Source organism: Triticum urartu, chromosome 4A (genome assembly GCF_056163025.1).
Source record: "Triticum urartu cultivar PI428250 chromosome 4A, HENAU_Tu73, whole genome shotgun sequence".
Taxonomy (NCBI): domain Eukaryota; kingdom Viridiplantae; phylum Streptophyta; class Magnoliopsida; order Poales; family Poaceae; genus Triticum; species Triticum urartu.
The window spans coordinates 402,862,145-402,882,985 of record NC_141876.1 but is presented as its reverse complement, the minus strand read 5'-3'; the positions used below and the strand labels follow the sequence as shown (position 1 = coordinate 402,882,985).

The 20,841-nt window shown below is 43.6% G+C and overlaps 1 protein-coding gene across 1 annotated transcript; it reads right to left on the bottom strand.

Moving 5' to 3' along the window:
* Positions 1-14,624: 14,624 nt before the first annotated feature.
* Positions 14,625-15,032, bottom strand: LOC147975981 (uncharacterized). The gene is made up of 2 exons (XM_087519705.1): positions 14,967-15,032; positions 14,625-14,885 (listed from the first exon to the last, which is right to left on the bottom strand). The coding sequence occupies exons 1-2, from the start codon at positions 15,030-15,032 to the stop codon at positions 14,625-14,627; spliced, it is 327 nt and encodes a 108-aa protein (XP_087375831.1).
* Between the last annotated feature and the right edge of the window lie 5,809 nt (positions 15,033-20,841).

Sequence of the window (20,841 nt, the reverse complement as noted above, 5' to 3'; positions counted from 1 at the left end):
CTTCCCGGTGCACCGACTGCTCCGCGTCGAAGCTGGCCATAGGCCTTGTTTGGATCCATGGTTTAGGGTTAGTTTGAGCTAGTTGGGGCTCAAATAGCCCTAAAGTATCCAATCATGAGGGTTTAAATTGGAGCAAGTTGCACCGAACCCACCAAAAAAAACTATCCCACCCAAGAGGTGCTCCCTGGAGATAGTTCTCATTGGGACCAGTCCATCAAATGCATTTATTGTCAATCTAACCCTATCACGCAAACACCTCTTTGGCTACAGTTAGTTCAGGGTTAGTCATGAGTTAGTCTAACCTCTAGCTAAGTTAGAGTATCCAAACAGGAGCAGTATAGGACATGCAAGTTGCTCGAAGCATATAGTCAAATTCGTACATGAAAGGATTTTTTTCTTTTTGAAAACGGAACATGAAAGGAATTTATTTAGAATGATCTTGGCATGTCGCTAACATGTGATGAGTTAACCGACCTCAATAGACGACAAAAACACCAGCCCGCCGCACTAGAGATAGGTGTCGCACGGAAGCCAAGAAATATGGTGATAGCGTGGGTTAGCCATGTACTAGTATGATGTAACTACACTAGATTGCCGTGTTTCGTACTCTTCCAGTCCACTGTGGAGATGATTGGTTGATTTTATATCGCTGAATAATATAAAATATTATGAGTGGAGACGCTCCACCCAGAGGTTCCTTGCTCCTTCTCAGTTGTCGGGAATCTATGTTCTTCCACTCTATTTTTTTACGTGAGCTTTGTTCATCCTTTTGCCAACACGCGACACATCTAGCATCAAGGTGCACGTGTCATGCAAGGATCGTTCCATCTATATGAGGAACACGTGGGAATAGAACTACGAGACAGAAATGTACCCAGGAGTGGACGTGCGAACCTGTGTAATGTAGCGCAGTAAGTGAAGTAGAAAGGCACAAATAGTATGAACATGCGTGGCATATAGGCATTTGTCTCTTACTACCACTAAATGTTGTACGTGCAATGCCCGGTGATGTTATGGAGTACATGACTAAGTACTCTACTACTACTATATTAATTGGAGGCACATATTAGGTTTTATATTTGTTTACGTGTATGTCCCGAGACCTTTAAACTAGACGTGTCTTTCTCTCCGGTCGCACTTTGTATCGTTCATACCACTAGTACACTACTACTACTACTACTACTACTACTACTACTATGTGTGGTCTCCGACCCAGAAGTGGAGACGCTCTACCACGTTGTTCATGTCCCACTCCTTTCACCAACGTGTGCGTCATCCAGCACGTGCCATGTGTTTGGCACTCCTTCGTCGTAAGGGTTGAAACGCCAGCATTCATTAGAAATAAAAAATAAATATAAATCACCAGTGATACTATACCACGCAGTTTCCTTGCTCCTCAATATCGGAAAGAATACTTTCGCTCGCCGACATGTGGGACGTCGACCATCCTGGTCCACTTGCCATGCCCACAGAACTCCAAGGGAGAGTCACCCCGGTCGTCGTGCCGTAGTAATTACTAATGAGCCATTAAATCACAGGCCCAATCTTACCCACTATGAAGTTGCTCGGACGAAGGAACCATCATGACTTCATTGAATTCCGCTTCTTGAAGAAAACTACTGTACCAGCAGTACTGCTAGCTACAGTAGTTACTCCAGCAGAGGCCTCCTTTGGTTCATAGGATAGGAATTTTATAGGAATATGAAAATCATAGGAAGTGAGATGACATGCATCTCAATTCCAATAAAGAAAGAGATGCCATTTGATGCATAGGATAGGAATTTTTCCATTGAGTCTAGGCTAATGTACTAGTAATTTGCTCTAAAAACTACAGTAGTAACTAGTAGTACTATTACATGCTCGTAATTAATTAAACAAACGTACGGGCGACATAGACACACACACAGTAACTACTAGTACTACTACTTCTCACATGCTGGCCAGACACCGTCGTTCTCCTTCCCGGCTTTGTCGGCGACACCCCACCGTGCTTGGATCTCCGCCGACCTCTCCGCAGCAGCGCGTGCATCCTCTTCTTTCTTGCGGCGGTGGGCCTCTCTTTTCTTGAGTGCTTTCTGACTTTTCCGCTCCCTCTGTGCGGCTTTGGCCGCCTCTTGCTCCACCGCCCATTCGGCCTTGGCAGCTTCAAATTCCGCCCACATAGGTGTGAGGTCGCGAGCGGCGATGAACTCAGCACGGTGGGATGCCACCGTTCGCCTACCATTCTGTGTGCGGTTGTGGGCGGCGAGAAACTCAGCGCGGCGGGATGCCATCGCTTCCTTACCGGTTAGTGTGCGGAGCGGTGGCATGAACAATGCTTGGTGACAGCGCTCGGGTGGAGTGGCCGGACAACCGTAAAGTGCATTGGTTTGTCAAGAGCTCAAGGACAAAAGACGAAGGAAATTTGAATTCCCCTTCAATCCTGGTCATTTATTACCGAGTAAAATGCATTGGCGGTCATTGAACTTGTCTTGGTAGCTCACTTTGATCATTGTATACGAGATATGGTGATTATACTGTCACTGGCTCAGCGTATTGCTTCGTATTTGTCTGGTTGACCAGTCAAACAGTCTACATGCGCCTCATCAGCTCGTGTTCTTTATCTATCTATCTATGCGGGCCTACCTGTCAGTGGAGAAAGAAATAAAAACCAAAATTATGCGTATGTGACATTACTGTTTAGACATTTGCTGGAGGCCTCTGCGAACAGCGAGCATGTATTCACCTAGCTCAACACCAACGGTCATACTCATGACTCGGCGCCTTGCTCATGTATATCGTCCATCACAACGACAATCTATAAAATATCCTAGCTAGAGAGGGTACTATGGTGCGGAGTATGTACTATCGTGAGCAACCGATCATAGTGCCACTGCACACAAGTGTGTGTCTGATCGATTTGTCCATTAGTCGTAAGTTACGTATGGTTGTGTGATGTCTAATGGTGGTCGTCGAATGCTAGCTGGCGACAAGAGCGGTTGCATGGACGCCTGGTTGTCAATACGTGTCACATACGCTTCAAAGGCTCGTCATCCATGAGTTCACATTTTACCATGATACGTCTCGAACGTATCTATAATTTTTGATTGTTCCATGCTATATTATATTCTGTTTTGGACATTATTGGGCTTTATTATACACTTTTATATTATTTTTGGGACTAACCTATTAACCGGAGGCCCAACCTAGAATTGTTGTTTTTTTGCCTATTTTAGGGTTTCGCAGAAAAAGAATATCAAACGGAGTCCAAACGGAATGAAACCTTCGGGAACGTGATTTTCAGAACGAACATGATCCAGAGGACTTCGACCCTACGTCAAGACATCAACCAGGAGGCCACGAGGTAGGGGGGCGCGCCTACCCCCAGGGCGCCCCCTCCACCCTCATGGGCCCCCTGTTGCTCCACCGACATACTCCTTCCTTCTATATATACCTACGTACCCCCAAACTACCAGACACAGAGCCAAAACCCTAATTCCACCGCCATAACTTTCTGTATCCACGAGATCCCATCTTGGGGCCTGTTCAGGAGCTCCGCTGGAGGGGGCATCAATCACGGAGGGCTTCTACATCAACACCATAGCCCTTCCGATGAAGTGTTAGTAGTTTACCTCAGACCTACGGGTCCATAGTTATTAGCTAGATGGCTTCTTCTCTCTTTTTTGGATCTCAATACAAAGTTCTCCCCCTCTATTATGGAGATCTATTCAATGTAATCTTCTTTCGTGGTGTGTTTGTTGAGACCGATGAATTGTGGGTTTATGATCAAGTTTACCTATGAACAATATTTGAATCTTCTCTGAATTCTTTTATGTATGATTGGTTATCTTTGCAAGTCTCTTCGAATTATCAGTTTGGTTTGGCCTACTAGATTGATCTTTCTTGCAATGGGAGAAGTGCTTAGCTTTGGGTTCAATCTTGCGGTGTCCTTGAGTTTATCCCTCTACATCATATTGCATGAGTTTATCCCTCTACATCATGTCATCTTGCTTAAAGCGTTACTCTGTTCTCTTGAACTTAATACTCTAGATGCATGCTGGATAGCGGTCGATGTGTGGAGTAATAGTAGTAGATGCAGGCAGGAGTCGGTCTACTTGTCTCGGACGTGATGCCTATATACATGGTCATACCTAGATATTCTCATAACTATGCTCAATTCTGTCAATTGCTCAACAGTAATTTGTTTACCCGTCGTGAATACTTATGCTCTCGAGAGAAGCCACTAGTGAAACCTATGGCCCCCGGGTCTATCTTCCATCATATTAATCTTCCAATACTTAGTTATTTTTATTGCCTTTTATTTTACTTCGCATCTTTATCATAAAAATACCAAAAATATTATCTTATCATATCTATCAGATCTCACTCTCATAAGTGACCCTGTAGGGATTGACAACCCCTTATCGCGTTGGTTGCGAGGATTTATTTGTTTGTGTAGGTACGAGCGACTCGTGCGTGGCCTCCTACTGGATTGATACCTTGGTTCTCAAAAACTAAGGGAAATACTTACGCTACTCTGTTGCATCACCCTTTCCTCTTCAAGGGAAAACCAACGCAAGTTCTCAAGAGGTAGCAAGAAGGATTTCTGGCCCCGTTGCCAGGGAGACTACGCACAAGTCAAGACATACCAAGTACCCATCACAAACTCTCATCCCTCGCATTACATTATTTGCCATTTGCCTCTCGTTTTCCTCTCCCCCACTTCACCCTTGCCGTTTTATTCGCCCTCTCTCTCTATCCTCCCTCTCTTTCTATATTCGCCTCTTTTTTCCTTTTGCACTTTCTGCCGTTATGTATGATATTGGGGAAATTATTGTCGATATGGACAATAATAATATCATGAAAAATTCTAATTCTCCTGCTGAAGAACCCCGTATCTTACATACAAAAAAATTCCGTATTGGTAGTGGTAATATTATTGGAAAAGGAGTTATCCAAGATTTCTTTACTTGTGCCGGTGCTTTACCTTCTATGGGTAGTTCTATCCTTCATAGAACTAGTAGTCTTGCAGATGCTATTGCCATGCTTGCAGTTGAACTAGAAAGACAATTCATGCACATGCACCCTTGCATACAAAGGATTTTCCTAGAATTTTCTAATATTGAGCATTCTTCTGTTAAGCCTGCCGCTACTATCTTTTTGGCTCATGAGTTCATATTCATAATAAAAGAGGCCAAAGAAATCTTTGCGCATTATAGGTTGGACGCTTTCCGTCTTCCCATAGAGGCTATCCTTTTTGATCAAGAAGAAATAATGCGCTTTCAATCTCTAGACTATGTTGCTTTCAATGAAAATCTTAGAGAAAGGGTTCCTACCAATGTTTTAGTTGATAAAATTTGTGAACTTAATGATGATTTGGCCATTCGAAATAATGAACTAGGATATTCTCTTGAGTATAGGTTCACAAAGTTTTGTCAAAAGAATGCTTATAATGATGAATTGGTTGTGCAATACGAAGGGCCAAAGGAGGAACCTATAGCTCCCAAAGTTGATCTTGGGGACTTCTGTCCCATTAAATTTAGCCCTTTTGAATGCTTTTGCTTGCCTCAAAGAAAACTTGCTGCCGAACGTAGAGAATATGAAATGAGTTTTAATGATCTATCTTACTATTATGGCAACACCTAGATCTATCCTTGCTTTTTATGCCTAGCTAGGGGCGTTAAACGATAGCGCTTGTTGGGAGGCAACCCAATTTTATTTTTATTCCTTGCTTTTTGCTCCTTTTTAGTAATAAATAATTTATCTAGCCTCTGTTTTGGTTGTTTTTTTGTGTTTAATTAGTGTTTGTGCCAAGTAGAACCGTTGGGAAGACTTGGGGAAAGTCTTGTTAATCTTGCAGTAAAAACAGAAACTTTAGCGCTCACGAGAAATGCTGCCATTTTTATTTGGAAAGTGATATTTAGTCAATTATTTTTGCAGATGATTAATAGATAAATTACTCACGTCCAGCAATTTATTTTAGAATTTTTGGGCTTCCAGATCTTGCGTTAGCTACAGATTACTACAGACTGTTCTGTTTTTTGACAGATTCTGTTTTTCGTGTGTTGTTTGCTTATTTTGATGAATCTATGGCTAGTAATTTAGATTATAAACCATAGAGAAGTTGGAATACAGTAGTTTTAACACCAATATAAATAAAGAATGAGTTCATTACATTACCTTGAACTGGTGTTTTGTTTTCTTTCGCTAACGGAGCTCACGAGATTTTCTACTTGAAGTTTTGTGTTGTGAAGTTTTCAAGTTTTGGGTAAAGATTTGATGGATTATGGAACAAGGAGTGGCAAGAGCCTAAGCTTGGGGATGCCCATGGCACCTCCAAGATAATCTAAGGACACCTAAAAGCCAAAGCTTGGGGATGCCCCGGAAGGCATCCCCTCTTTCGTCTATTTCTATCGGTAACTTTACTTGGAGCTATATTTTTATTTACCACATGATATGTGTTTTGCTTGGAGCATCTTGTATTATTTGATTATTTATTTGTTAGTTTTCCACAATCATCCTTGATGCACACACCTTTTTTTGAGAGACACACATGATTCGGAAATTATTAGAATACTCTATGTGCTTCACTTATATCTTTTGAGTTATATAGTTTTTGCTCTAGTGCTTCACTTATATCTTTTAGATCACGTCGGTGGATTTGTTTTATAGAAACTATTGTTCTCTCATGCCTCACTTAGATTATTTGAGAGTCCTACAAAACAACATGGTAATTTTCTTTAAGTATTTGAGGCATTCAAGATTAAATAAATAAAATTTTCTTATGAGTGTGTTGAATACTATGAGAAGTTTGAAACTTGATAATTGTTTTGAGATATGGAGATGGTGATATTAGAGTTGTGCTAGTTGAGTAGTTGTGAATTTGAGAAATTCTTGTGTTGAAGTTTGTGATTCTCGTAGCATGCACGTATGGTGAACCGTTATGTTAAGAAGTCGGAGCATGATGTATTTATTGATTGTCCTCCTTATGAGTGGCGGTCGGGGAGGAGCGATGGTCTTTTCCTACCAATCTATCCCCCTAAGAGCATGCGCGTAGTACTTTGCTTCGATAACTAATAGGTTTTTGCAATAAGTATGTGAGTTCTTTATGACTAATGTTGAGTCCATGGATTATACGCACTCTCACCCTTCCACCATTGCTAGCCTCTCTAATATCGTGCACTTTTCGCCGGTATCATACACCCACCATATACCTTCCTCAAAACAGCCACCATACCTACCTATCATGGCATTTCCATAGCCATTCCGAGATATATTGCCATGCAACTTTCCACAGTTCCATTTATCATGACACGCTCCATCATTGTCATATTGCTTTGCATGATCATGTAGTTGACATTTTAGTTGTGGCAAAGCCACCGTTCATAATTATTTCATATAAGTCACTCATGCATCATTGCTATCCTGGTACACCGCCGGAGGCATTCATATAGAGTCATACTTTGTTCTAATATCGAGTTGTAATCATTGAGTTGTAAATAAATAGAAGTGTGATGATCATCATTCATAGAGTATTGTCCCAAAAAAAGAGAAAGGCCAAAGAAAAAAAAGAAGGCCCAAATATATATATATATAAAGGGGCAATACTACTATCCTTTTCCACACTTGTGCTTCAAAGTAAGACCATGATCTTCATGATAGAGAGTCTCCTTTGTTACCACTTTCATATACTAGTGGGAATTTTTCATTATAGAACTTGGCTTGTATATTCCAATGATGGGCTTCCACAAAATGCCCTAGGTCTTTGTGAGCAAGCAAGTTGGATGCACGCCCACTTAGTTTCTTTTCGTTGAGCTTTCATATATTTATAGCTCTAGTGCATCTGTTGCATGGCAATCCCTACTCACTCACATTGATATCTATTGATGGACATCTCCATAGCCCATTGATACGCCTAGTTGATGTGAGACTATCTTCTCCCTTTTTGTCTCCTCCACAACCACCATTCTATTCCACCTATAGTGCTATGTCCATGGCACACGCTCATGTATTGCGTGAAAAATGAAAAGGTTTGAGAACATTAAAAGTATGAAACAATTGCTTGGCTTGTCATCAGGGTTGTGTATGATTTGAATACTTTGTGTGGTGAAGATGGAGCATAGTCAGACTATATGATTTTGTAGGGATAACTTTCTTTGGCCATGTTATTTTGAAGAGACATAATTGCTTAGTTAGTATGCTTGAAGTATTATTATTTCTATGTTAATATTAAACTTTTGTCTTGAATCTTTCGGATCTGAATATTCATACCACAATTAAGAGAATTACATTGAAATTATGCCAAGTACCATTCCACATCAAAAATTCTGTTTTTATCATTTACCTACTCGAGGACGACCAGGAATTAAGCTTGGGGATGCTTGATACATCTCCAACGTATCTATAATTTTTGATTGCTCCATGCTATATTATATTCTGTTTTGGACATTATTGGGCTTTATTATACACTTTTATATTATTTTTGGGACTAACCTATTAACCGGAGGCCCGGCCCAGAATTGCTGTTTTTTGCCTATTTTAGGGTTTCGCGGAAAAAGAATATCAAACGGAGTCCAAACAGAATGAATCCTTCGGGAACGTGATTTTCGGAACGAACATGATCCCGAGGACTTGGACCCTACATCAAGACATCAACCAGGAGGCCACGAGGTAGGGGCGCGCCTACCCCCTGGGCGCGCCCTCCACCCTCGTGGGCCCCCTGTTGCTCCATTGACGTACTCCTTCCTCCTATATATACCTACGTACCCCCAAACTACCAAACACAGAGCCAAAACCCTAATTCCACCGCCGTAACTTTCTGTATCCACGAGATCCCATCTTGGGGCCTGTTCCGGAGCTCCGCCAGAGGGGGCATCGATCACGAAGGGCTTCTACATCAACACCATAGCCCTTCCGATGAAGTGTGAGTAGTTTACCTCAGACCTACGGGTCCGTAATTATTAGCTAGATGGCTTCTTATCTCTTTTTTTGGATCTCAATACAAAGTTCTCCCCCTCTCTTATGGAGATCTATTCGATGTAATATTCTTTTGTGGTGTGTTTGTTGAGACCGATGAATTGTGGGTTTATGATCAAGTTTATCTATGAACAATATTTGAATCTTCTCTGAATTCTTTTATGTATGATTGGTTAGCTTTGCAAGTCTCTTCGAATTATCAGTTTGGTTTGGCCTACTAGATTGATCTTTCTTGCAATGGGAGAAGTGCTTAGCTTTGGGTTCAATCTTGCGGTGTCCTTTCCTAGTGACAGTAGGGGCAGCAAGGCACGTATTGTATTGTTGCCATCGAGGATAACAAGATGGGGTTTATTTCATATTGCATGAGTTTATCCCTCTACATCATATCATCTTGCTTAAAGCGTTATTCTGTTCTCTTGAACTTAATACTCTAGATGCATGCTGGATAGCGGACGATGTGTGGAGTAATAGTAGTAGATGCAGGCAGGAGTCGGTCTACTTGTCTCGGACGTGATGCCTATATACATGATCATACCTAGATATTCTCATAACTATGCTCAATTATATCAATTGCTCAACAGTAATTTGTTTACCTGCCATGAATACTTGTGCTCTCGAGAGAAGCCACTAGTGAAACCTATGGCCCCCGGGTCTATCTTCGATCATATTAATCTTCCAATACTTAGTTATTTTTATTGGCTTCTATTTTACTTTGCATCTTTATCATAAAAATACCAAAAATATTATCTTATCATATCTATCAGATCTCACTCTCGTAAGTGACCGTGTAGGGATTGACAACCCCTTATCGCGTTGGTTGCGAGGATTTATTTGTTTGTGTAGGTATGAGGGACTCGTGTGTGGCCTCCTACTGGATTGATACCTTGGTTCTCAAAAACTGAGGGAAATACTTACGCTACTCTGCTGCATCACCCTTTTCTCTTCAAGGGAAAACCAACGCAAGTGCTCAAGAGGTAGCATACCACCACGCGAGTGTCTGACCGCCCTGGCCTAGCGAAACCCCTTCCATCGCTAGCGCGTGCTTCCCGCCTGAAACAATCACCGTCTCTCCAGAACATTAATGCCGCATTCACCAGCCTTAACTGCAGGTGCAGTTGGTGTGTCACTAACATGCGGGCCTAATGCCCGTTGGGCCCACATGTTAGTGAGACAATGCACCTGCGGTTAAGTCGCTGAAGTAGCGTCCGCATTCACGCCCGACGCGACCTCTCACTGGTGTCGGCATTGCAGCAACGTGACGGCCGAGAGAGCGCCACCCGCGCGGCATCCCGGTGCAAGCGACTGCTCTGCGTTAATGACACCACGGCTGCCGACGAACCTACTCCGGTGCCAGCCGTCCATCCGTCTGCCGCGGCTCATTGCCATTCGCCCGCTATATTAACTTGAGCCCAGCTCCTAGCCATAGCCAAAGACCCACACTCATTCTCCTCCGGTCCCTTTCTTCTGTTGGCACCACTCCAACCATGGCCTCCGGGCACTCCAAAGCTCTCTTGGACGTATTGTCGTAGGAGCAGACGAAGGACATCGGTGGCTCCGCTCCGGGAGCGCTCCAAAGCTCTCTTGGACGTACTCTCGCAGGAGCAGACGAAGGAGATCGCCGTCTCCCCCCCCCCGGCCGCCCTCCGCCGCCACGACCATGAAGCCGGCAGCGAGGAAGAGTAGTACACGGTAGGTCGCCACCACTCTGGTCCCAGGAAGGCCACCGCTCCTCCACTCAGTCGACGCCAAGCTTGGTGGGATAAAAATCGGCGGCAGATTAGCCGCCTGACGACGACATGGAGGCGGAAATCTTCATAACCTTGTGCTCCGGAGGAGGTTATCGAGGCGGATAAGGAGGAGGCAAAGGCAATGGTTGGCTTTCTCAGCTTCATGGCCGGACATGGTGGTTGGGGCTCGGCGATCACTTAGATTAGGTTTACATTAGGTTTTAGTACAGTTTGTGCGAATTATGTAATGAATTTCATCCAGTTTATAGGAAAAGTTTTCAAAATGTAATGAATTTCATCTGGTCAATTTGAAGTTTGCTTTGTTTGCATGAATTTCGTATGGTTAGTTCATATAGTTGTTGAAAGGTATGCAGGCAGCATTGGATGGTATCCATTAGTGTCCTCGGACAGATGCCGGTGTAAATTTGAGGGCCAGCGCTGGAGATGCCCTAACGATCATGCTATAATCGCTAACAGTGCTCCATTATTTCGCAGGGAACAGTTATCCCTCGATCAAAATCAGATCCGTCGTGTTTCACACTCCTCCCACGTAAGAGTGTAGACTCTTGCTTACATAAAAATGGAGCAAGTGGATAGCACTGTAGCACGTCATATCACTCAAACTAGCTAGCCTAATGCGCGGGAAAGCACCGCCCTCGTCATTTTGTTCTGGATTTCTATCAATCGATCGCACGAAAATGTTACGCTTTCCAAGTTCAAAAGGAAAAGGCGGCACACTTACAACTCGTACGCGTCGCGTTCACGTCGCACCCCTGACAGTCCGGCTCGCACGCCGCTCACCAGAGGGGACACGCGTTGTCTTGCATTTTCACTGACATGTGGGACTGCAATTGAATAAACCGTCGATAGCCGAAATCTAATCGCTAGGCGGGCTTCGGCTAAGAGGAGAGAGACGGGGGAGGGAGAAGAGATAGCCCGCCCGCCGTGCATGGACTCCAAGAAATATGCGGTGATAATTTGAGGTGGGCCATGGAGGAGTCCGCACCGCTTCCAAGCCCGCTTCTTACCACCCTGGCCCACCAGAACTTCCCCCACCCCACCACCTCCCCGCACACGCTCCCCCTCAGAGGCCAGCTGCCCACATTCATAGCAAGTAGTACCAGTAAAATTCTGGGCTATAAAGGGCATGTACAATGGTTGATAAGATAGTCTTATCATAAGTCTTGCATGTAATTTAGAGATGACAAAAAAACATGTGTACAATGGATCATCTCTTAGCCTTATCTTCAATAACTAGTTTTTCCTAAAAACATGGTGAAACATATTGTGCTAAGAGATCATCTCTTGTCTTCTCGAGAAGCCCGCTTATGTGGAGGAGAGAGAGGCATTGACAAAGTCAAGGAGTGGAATCTGCAGGAGCCCGTCTCTACACGTGCTCCTAGGTATAAAAAACTAATTATAAAAAAGAGGTATAAAAACAATGTGTCTAAAAAAAGGTAAAAAACATTTGAGAGGAAATAGATAGAGAGAGAATGAGAAAAAATTGTAACCTTATAGTCAACACTATGGTAGTATTACATGAGGAAGGAGGGAGTGGTGCACATGCCAAGTTCACTGGGCTGCCGTGTTTCACACTCCTCCGTCGTAACAGTGGAGACAATAGGTTTCATCAAAAATAAACAATGAATACTCGTTGCTCGTCCACTATATCGGAAAGAATACTTTCATTTGCCGACATGTGGGACGTCGACCATCCTGGTCCACCTGTCATGCACAAAATTATCCTGGTCCACCTGCCATGCACAAAGTTAGTCGGACGAAGGAACCATCATGACTTCGTTGAATTCCGCTTGTTCATGAAAACTTACTCTACCCGCAGTACTGTGATACGTCTCCGTCGTATCTACTTTTCCAAACACTTTTGCCCTTGTTTTGGACTCTAACTTGCATGATTTGAACGGAACTAACCCGGACGGACGCTGTTTTCAGCAGAATTGCCATGGTGTTATTTATGTGCAGAAACAAAAGTTCTCGGAATGACATGAAACTTCATGGAACGTCTTTTTGGAATAAAAAAATCCTTGCAAAAGATAAAGACCAGGGGGCCCACACCCTAGCCACGAGGGTGGGGGCGCGCCTGCCCCCCCCCCCAGGGCGCGCCCTCTACCTCATGGGCCCCCTGGAGCTCCTCCGACCTCAACTCCAACTCAATATATTTGCTTTCAGGGAGAAAAAAATCAGATAGAAGGATTCATCGTGTTTTACGATACGGAGCCGCCGCCAAGCCCTAAAACCTCTTGGGAGGGCTGATCTGGAGTCCGTTTGGGGCTCCGGAGGGGGGAATCCATCGCCATCGTCATCATCAACCTTCCTCCATCACCAATTTCATGATGCTCACCTCCGTGCGTGAGTAATTCCATCGTAGGCTTGCTGGACGGTGATGGGTTGGATGAGATTTATCATGTAATCGAGTTAGTTTTGTTAGGGTTTGATCCCTAGTATCCACTATGTTCTGAGATTGATGTTGCTATGACTTTGCTATGCTTAATGCTTGTCACTAGGGCCCGAGTGCCATGATTTCAGATCTGAACCTATTATGTTTTCATCAATATATGAGAGTTCTTGATCCTATATTGCAAGTCTATAGTCACCTACTATGTGTTATGATCCGGCAACCCCGAAGTGACAATAATCGGGACCACTCCCGGTGATGACCGTAGTTTGAGGAGTTCATGTATTCACTATGTGTTAATGCTTTGGTCTGGTACTCTATTAAAAGGAGGCCTTGATATCCCTTAATTTCCGCTAGGACCCCGCTGCCACGGGAGGGTAGGACAAAAGATGTCATGCAAGTTCTTTCCATAAGTATGTATGACTATATTCAGAGTACATGCCTACATTACATTGATGAATTGGAGCTAGTTCTGTGTCACCCTAGGTTATGACTGTTACATGATGAACCACATCCGACATAATTCTCTATCACCGATCCATTGCCTATGAGCTTTCCATATATTGTTCTTCGCTTATTTACTTTTCTGTTGCTATTGTTACAACCACTACAAAATACAAAAAAACATTACTTTTTCTATCATTACCTTTTGTTATCGTTACCACTACTATCATATTACTCTGCTACTAAACACTTTGCTGCAGATACTAAGTTTCCAGGTGTGGTTGAATTGACAACTCAGCGGCTAATACTTGAGATTATTCTTTGGCTCCCCTTGTGTCGAATCAATAAATTTGGGTTGAATACTCTACCCTCGAAAACTGTTGCGAGCCCCTATACTTGTGGGTTATGATAATGCTACCACACGCGAAGACTGGACGACACTGTACCACGTCATATCACTAAAACCCACTAGGCCAAACTAGCCCGCCTAGGATTAGTACTCCCTCCGTTTCAAAGTTAGTAGTACAAAGTTGACTCATCTATTTTGGAACGGAGGGACATCACTGTACTGCTATGATTTTGTGTTGTACGTCTCTATACTTTTGCTACAATTTTCCTACCCTATGAACCAAATGAGGCCTGAATGTATCCGTGTCGACTATTGTCTGATCGATCGCTAAGCCTACAATTTTAGGAGCTTGGGTTATTGGTTGATCGACGACGGATCAGTATAAGCATACCATGAGCTCATCAGCCCAACATTTCTCTTCGGTGAGTGTTTTGCAAGTACTATAGCTCGCATAGTAGCTAGCCTACTAACACCAAGAATCATGAAATAAGCCCTGCTGATATGATAAATAGTTCAAACTTACATCTAAGCATGCCATATATTACATCAAAAGCTGGTGATGATACATCTGTTTCCATAACTCGGAGAGGGTTCACATGATTCACTATCAAACAAAAGTAGCAAGTACCGCCCACACAAGACAGTGCACTAGCCCTAAGATGGTTTGATAACACGCATCATTCTGGTAATTAAACACAGGGCAGTGCAAACTACCCTGAAGGATTAGCGCGACCAACTATTTCTTGTCATCGATCTCTCGGGCAATGACCACAACACGGAGATCGGCATGGGAATCAATCTTTGGGGTGATGTCCACAGGACTGACCGCGACATCGGAATCGATCTCTGGAGCAATGTCCACAGGATGGACAACGGCATCGGAATCGATCTCCGGGGCGATGCCAACAGGACGGACCGCGACATCGAAAACGATCTCTGGGGCATTGTCTAGAGGACGGGCCGCGACATTGGAATCATAAAGGACGTCCACTGGCACCTGCACAACCCTAACATATTAGCAAGCACATTGCAAATAATAAAAAACCACAACTTTCGGTAATAAGCCATTATTTTTTACCTTGTGCAGCTCACCGGGGGATCCCATCCCTCTGGGGGCCATCTCCTCGTCCTCGATGGGGGCCATCACCTTGCCAGGGGAATACTGCTTCTCAACGGGGACTATCTCCTCAAACTCGGTCTTGAGCCTCGCATAGGTGGCCATCAGAGTTTCTGGGGTAGGCACGGTGGGGCCCTTGATGTTCTTCCAACTTTCTTTGAGGAGTTCGTCTGCCAACGTCGTCAACTCTTAGTCCAGTGCTTGTTTCTTGGAGTTCTTCATCTCCATGGGTTAGCCCGCCAACATGGTCAACTCGTTGGTCGGTGCTCGCTTCCTGGAGATCGCTGTCTCCAGTGGGTTGTCCGCCGGCAACTCTTTACCTAGTGCTCCAGGATCCATCAATGAACTGACAAACAAAAAGCAATCAAAAGGAAACCACAATCGCAATGAAAACGGGAAAAGAATAGGCTGTGAGAATCGGCCGGTGCTTCGGAAAAAGAAGATTCTTGGAATGAAAATATAGCAGCATCACTGATTCGCCCACCTTTCCTTCGTCGGTACAGAAGAAAAATGGCAGAAGTGAGTAGCCTGGAGTGAGGTTTTCTTCAAGAAAGGGGAGAAAGGGCTTCAAAAAGCGTTCCAATGAAATGATGGTTGCTTCGTCCAGTCCAACTTCAAGGCCACTTTACCACTGCTGGTAAAGTTGTGGGTTTTGTGATATGACGGGTCATGACGGCCACACCGGGGTAACCGGTGAGTTTCGACTGTAGCACCTCACTGTGATTTTGTGGATGGCACGCGTGTTGGAAATATGCCCTAGAGGAAATAATAAAATGGTTATTACTATATTTCCTTGTTAATGATAATTGTCTATTGTTCATGCTATAATTGTATTAACCGGAGACCGTAATACATGTGTGAATACGTAGACCACAATATGTCCCTAGTAAGCCTCTAATTGACTAGCTCGTTGATCAATAGATGGTTACGGTTTCCTGACCATGGACATTGGATGTCGTTGATAACGGGATCACATCATTAGGAGAATGATGTGATGGACAAGACCCAATCCTAAGCATAGCACAAGATCGTGTAGTTCATCTGCTAAAGCTTTTCTAATGCCAAGTATCATTTCCTTAGACCATGAGATTGTGCAACTCCCGGATACCGTAGGAATGCTTTGGGTGTGCCAAACGTCACAACGCAACTGGTGGCTATAAAGGCACACCACGGGTATCTCTGAAAGTGTCTGTTGGGTTGGCACGAATTGAGACTGGGATTTGTCACTCCGTCTGACGGACAGGTGTCTTTGGGCCCACTTGGTAGGACATCATCATAATGAGCTCAGTGTGACCAAAGAGTTGATCACGGGATGATGTGTTACGGAACGATTAAAAGTGACTTGCCAGTAACGAGATTGAACGAGGTATTGGGATACCGATGATCGAATCTCGGGCAAGTAACGTACCGATTGACAAAAGGGAATTGTATACAGGATTGATTGAATCCCCGACATCGTGGTTCATCTGATGAGATCATCATGGAACACGTGGGAGCCAACATGGGTATCTAGATCCCGCTGTTGGTTATTGGCCAGAGAGCTCTCTCGGTCATGTCTGCATGATTCCCAAACCCGTAGAGTCTACACACCTAAGGTTCGGTGACACTAGAGTTGTTATGGGAATTAGTGTGCAGTTACCGAATGTTTTTCGGAGTCCCGAATGAGATCCCGAACGTCACGATGAGTTCCGGAATGGTCCGAAGGTAAAGATTTATATATGGGAAGTCCTATTTTGGCCAACGGAAAATGTTTAGGATTTTTCGGTATTGTATCGGGAAGGTTCTAGAAGGTTCCGGAGTGGGACCCACCTACATGGGGGACCCACATGAACGTGGGTAGTGGGGGCAAGGCCCCACACCCCTGGTCAAGGCGCACCAAGATCCCCCCTTAGAAGGAATAAGATCATATCCCGAAGGGATAAGATCAAGATCCCTAAAAAAGGGGGATAACAATCGGTGGGGAAGGGAAATGATGGGATTTCTTTCCCCCACCTTTGCCAACGCCCCAATGGACTTGGAGGGCAAGAAACCAGCCCCCTCCACCCCTATATATAGTGGGGAGGCGCATGGGAGCCGCACCCCTTCCCCTGGCGCAGCCCTCTCCCTCCCCAACACCTCCTCCTCCTCCGTAGTGCTTGCGAAGCCCTGCTGGAGAACTGCAAGCTCAAGAAGGAGGAGACATCCCTGGGCTGTACGTGTGTTGAACGCGGAGGCGCTGTTGTTCGGCGCTTAGATCAGAATTAACCGCGATCTAAATCGCTACGAGTACGACTCCTTCATCCACGTTCTTGTAACGCTTCCCCATCGCGATCTTCAAGGGTATGAAGATGCACTCCCCTCTCTCTCGTTGCTAGTATCTCCATAGATTGATCTTGGTGATGCGTAGAAATTTTTTAATTTCTGCAACGATCCCCAATAGTGGCATCATGAGCTAGGTCTATGCGTAGTTTCTATGCACGAGTAGAACACAAGTTGTTGTGGGCGTTGATTTTGTCAATTTACTTGCCATTACTAGTCTTATCTTGACTCGGCGGCATCGTGGGATGAAACGGCCCGGACCGACCTTACACATACGCTTACGTGAGACAGGTTCCACCGACTAACATGCACTAGTTGCATAAGGTGGCTAGCGGGTGTCTGTCTCTCCCACTTTAGTCAGATCGGATTCGATGAAAAGGGTCCTTATGAAGGGTAAATAGAAATTGGCATATCACGTTGTGGTTTTGGCGTAGGTAAGGAACGTTCTTACTAGAACCTATAGCATCCACGTAAAAACTTGCAACAACAATTAGAGGACGTCTAACTTGTTCTTGCAGCATATGCCGTGTGATGTGATATGGCCAAAAGGATGTGATGAATGATATATGTGATGTATGAGATTGATCATGTTCTTGTAATAGGAATCACGACTTGCATGTCGATGAGTATGACAGACGCCAGGAGCCATAGGAGTTGTCTTAATTTGTTATATGACATGCATGTCAATGAAAACGCCATGTAATTACTTTACTTTATTGCTAACCGTTAGCCATAGTAGTAGAAGTAATAGTTGGTGAGACAACTTCATGAAGACATGATGATGGAGATCATGGTGTCATGCCGGTGATGATGATGATCATGGCGCCCTGAAGATGGAGATCAAAAGGAGCAAAATGATATTGGCCATATCATGTCACTATTTGATTGCATGTGATGTTTATCATGTTTTTACATCTTATTTGCTTAGAACGACGGTAGCATAAATAAGATGATCCCTCATAAAATTTCAAGAAAGTGTTCCCCCTAACTGTGCACCGTTGCGAAAGTTCGTTGTTTCGAAGCACCACGTGATGATCGGGTGTGATAGATTCTAACGTTCGCATACAACGAGTGTAAGACAGATTTACACATGAAAAACACTTAGGTTGACTTGACGAGCCTAGCATGTACAGACATGGCCTCGGAACACAAGAGACCGAAAGGTCGAACATGAGTCGTATAGTGGATATGATCAACATGAAGATGTTGACCGATGATGACTAGTCCGTCTCACGTGATGATCGGACACGGCCTAGTTGACTCGGATCATGTATCACTTAGATGACTAGAGGGATGTCTATCTGAGTGGGAGTTCATTAAATAATTTGATTAGATGAACTTAATTATCATGAGCACAGTCAAAAGGTCTTTGCAAATTATGTCGTAGCTCACGCTTTGGTTCTACTGTTTTAGGTTGGTTCCTAGAGAAATTTAGTTGAGAGTTGATAGTAGCAATTATGCAGACTGGGTCCGTAAACTGAGGATTGTCCTCATTGCTGCGCAGAAGGATTATGTCCTTAATGCACCGCTCAGTGTGCCGAACCTCGAGCGTCAGTTGTGGATGTTGCGAACATCTGACATACACGGTTTGATGACTACATGATAGTTCAGTGCGTAATGCTAAATGGTTTAGAATTGAGGCACCAAAGACGTTTTTGAAACATCGCAGAACATATGAGATGTTCCAAGGACTGAAATTGAGATTTCAGGCTACTGCCCACGTCAAGAGGTATGAGACCTATGACAAGTTTCTTAAGCCCGCAAACTAAGGAGAAAAGCTCAATCATTGAGCATGTGCTCAGATTGTATGAGTACTACAATCGCTTGAATTGAGTGGGAGTTAATCTTCCAGATGAGATAGTGATGGTTCTCCAAAGTCACTGCCACCAAGCTACTAGAGCTTCGTGATGAACTATAACATATCAAGGATAGATATGATGATCCTTGAGCTATTCGCGACACCGCAAAAGTAGAAATCAAATAGGAGCCTCAATTGTTGATGGTTAGTAAAACCACTAGTTTCAAGAAGGGCAAGGGCAAGAAAGGGATACTTCATGAAATGGCAGATCAGTTGCTGCTCTAGTGAAGAAACCCAAGGTTGAACCCAAACCCGAGACTAAGTGCTTCTGAAATGAGGGGAATGGTCACTGAAGCAGAACTACCCTAGATACTTGGTAGATGAGAAGGCTGGCAAGGCCGAAAGAAGTATATTGGACATACATTATAATGTGTACTTTACTAGTACTCCTAGTAGCACCAGGGTATTAAATACCAGTTCGGTTGCTAAGTGGTAGTAACTCGAAATAAAAATCTATGGAATAAACAGAGACTAGCTGAAGGTGAGATAATGATATGTGCTGGAAGTGTTTCCAAGGTTGATGTGATCAAGCATCGCATGCTCCCTCTACCGTCGAGATTGGTGTTAAACCTAAATAATTGTTATTTGGTGTTTGCGTTGAGCATAGACATGATTGGATTATGTTTATCACAATACGGTTATTCATTTAAGGAGAATAATGGTTACTCTGTTTATTTGAATAATACCTTCAATGGTCTTGCACCTAAAATGAATGGTTCATTGAATCTCGATCGTAGTGATACACATGTTCATGCCGAAAGATATAAGATAGTAATGATAGTACCACATACTTGTGGCGCTGCCATTTGAGTCATATTGGTATAAAACGCATGAAGAAGCTCCATGTTGATGGATCTTTGGACTCACTCATTTTTTGAAAAGTTTGAGACATGCGACCCATGTCTATTGGTTTATACGCATGAAGAAACTCCATGCAGATGGATCATTTGGACTCACTTGATTTTGAGACATGCAAATCATACCACATGGGCAAGATGACTGAAAGGCCTCGTTTTCAGTGAGATGAAACAAGAGAGCAACTTGTTGGAAGTAATACATCTGATGTGTGCAATCCAATGAGTGCTGAGGCACATAGTGAATATCGTTATGCTCTTACTTAGCAGATGATTTGAGTAGATTCTAAGTACATTTACTTGATGAAACACAAGTCTAAATTATTGAAAGGTTCAAGTATTTTCAGAGTGAAGTTGAAGATCATCGTGACAAGAGGATAAAATGTCTATGATATGATCATAGAGATGAATATCTGAGTTACGTGTTTGGTACACAACTAAGACATTGTGGAAATTGTTTCACAACTAATGCCTCCGGGAACACCATAGTCTGATGGTGTGTCCGAACATCATAGCTGCACCCTATTGGATGTGGTGCAAACCATGATGTCTATTATCGAATTACCACTATCGTTTATGGGTTAGGCATTAGAGACAACCACATTCACTTTCAATAGGGCACCACGTAATTCCGTTGAGATGACACCGTATGAACTATGGTTTAGAGAAACCTAAGCTGTCATTTCTTAAAAGTTTGGGGCTACGACGCTTATGTGAAAAGGGTTTAGCCTGATAAGCTCGAACCCAAAGCGGGTAAATGCATCTTCATAGGACACCCAAAACATTTGGGTATACCTCCTATTTCGGATCTGGAAGCAAAAGTGAT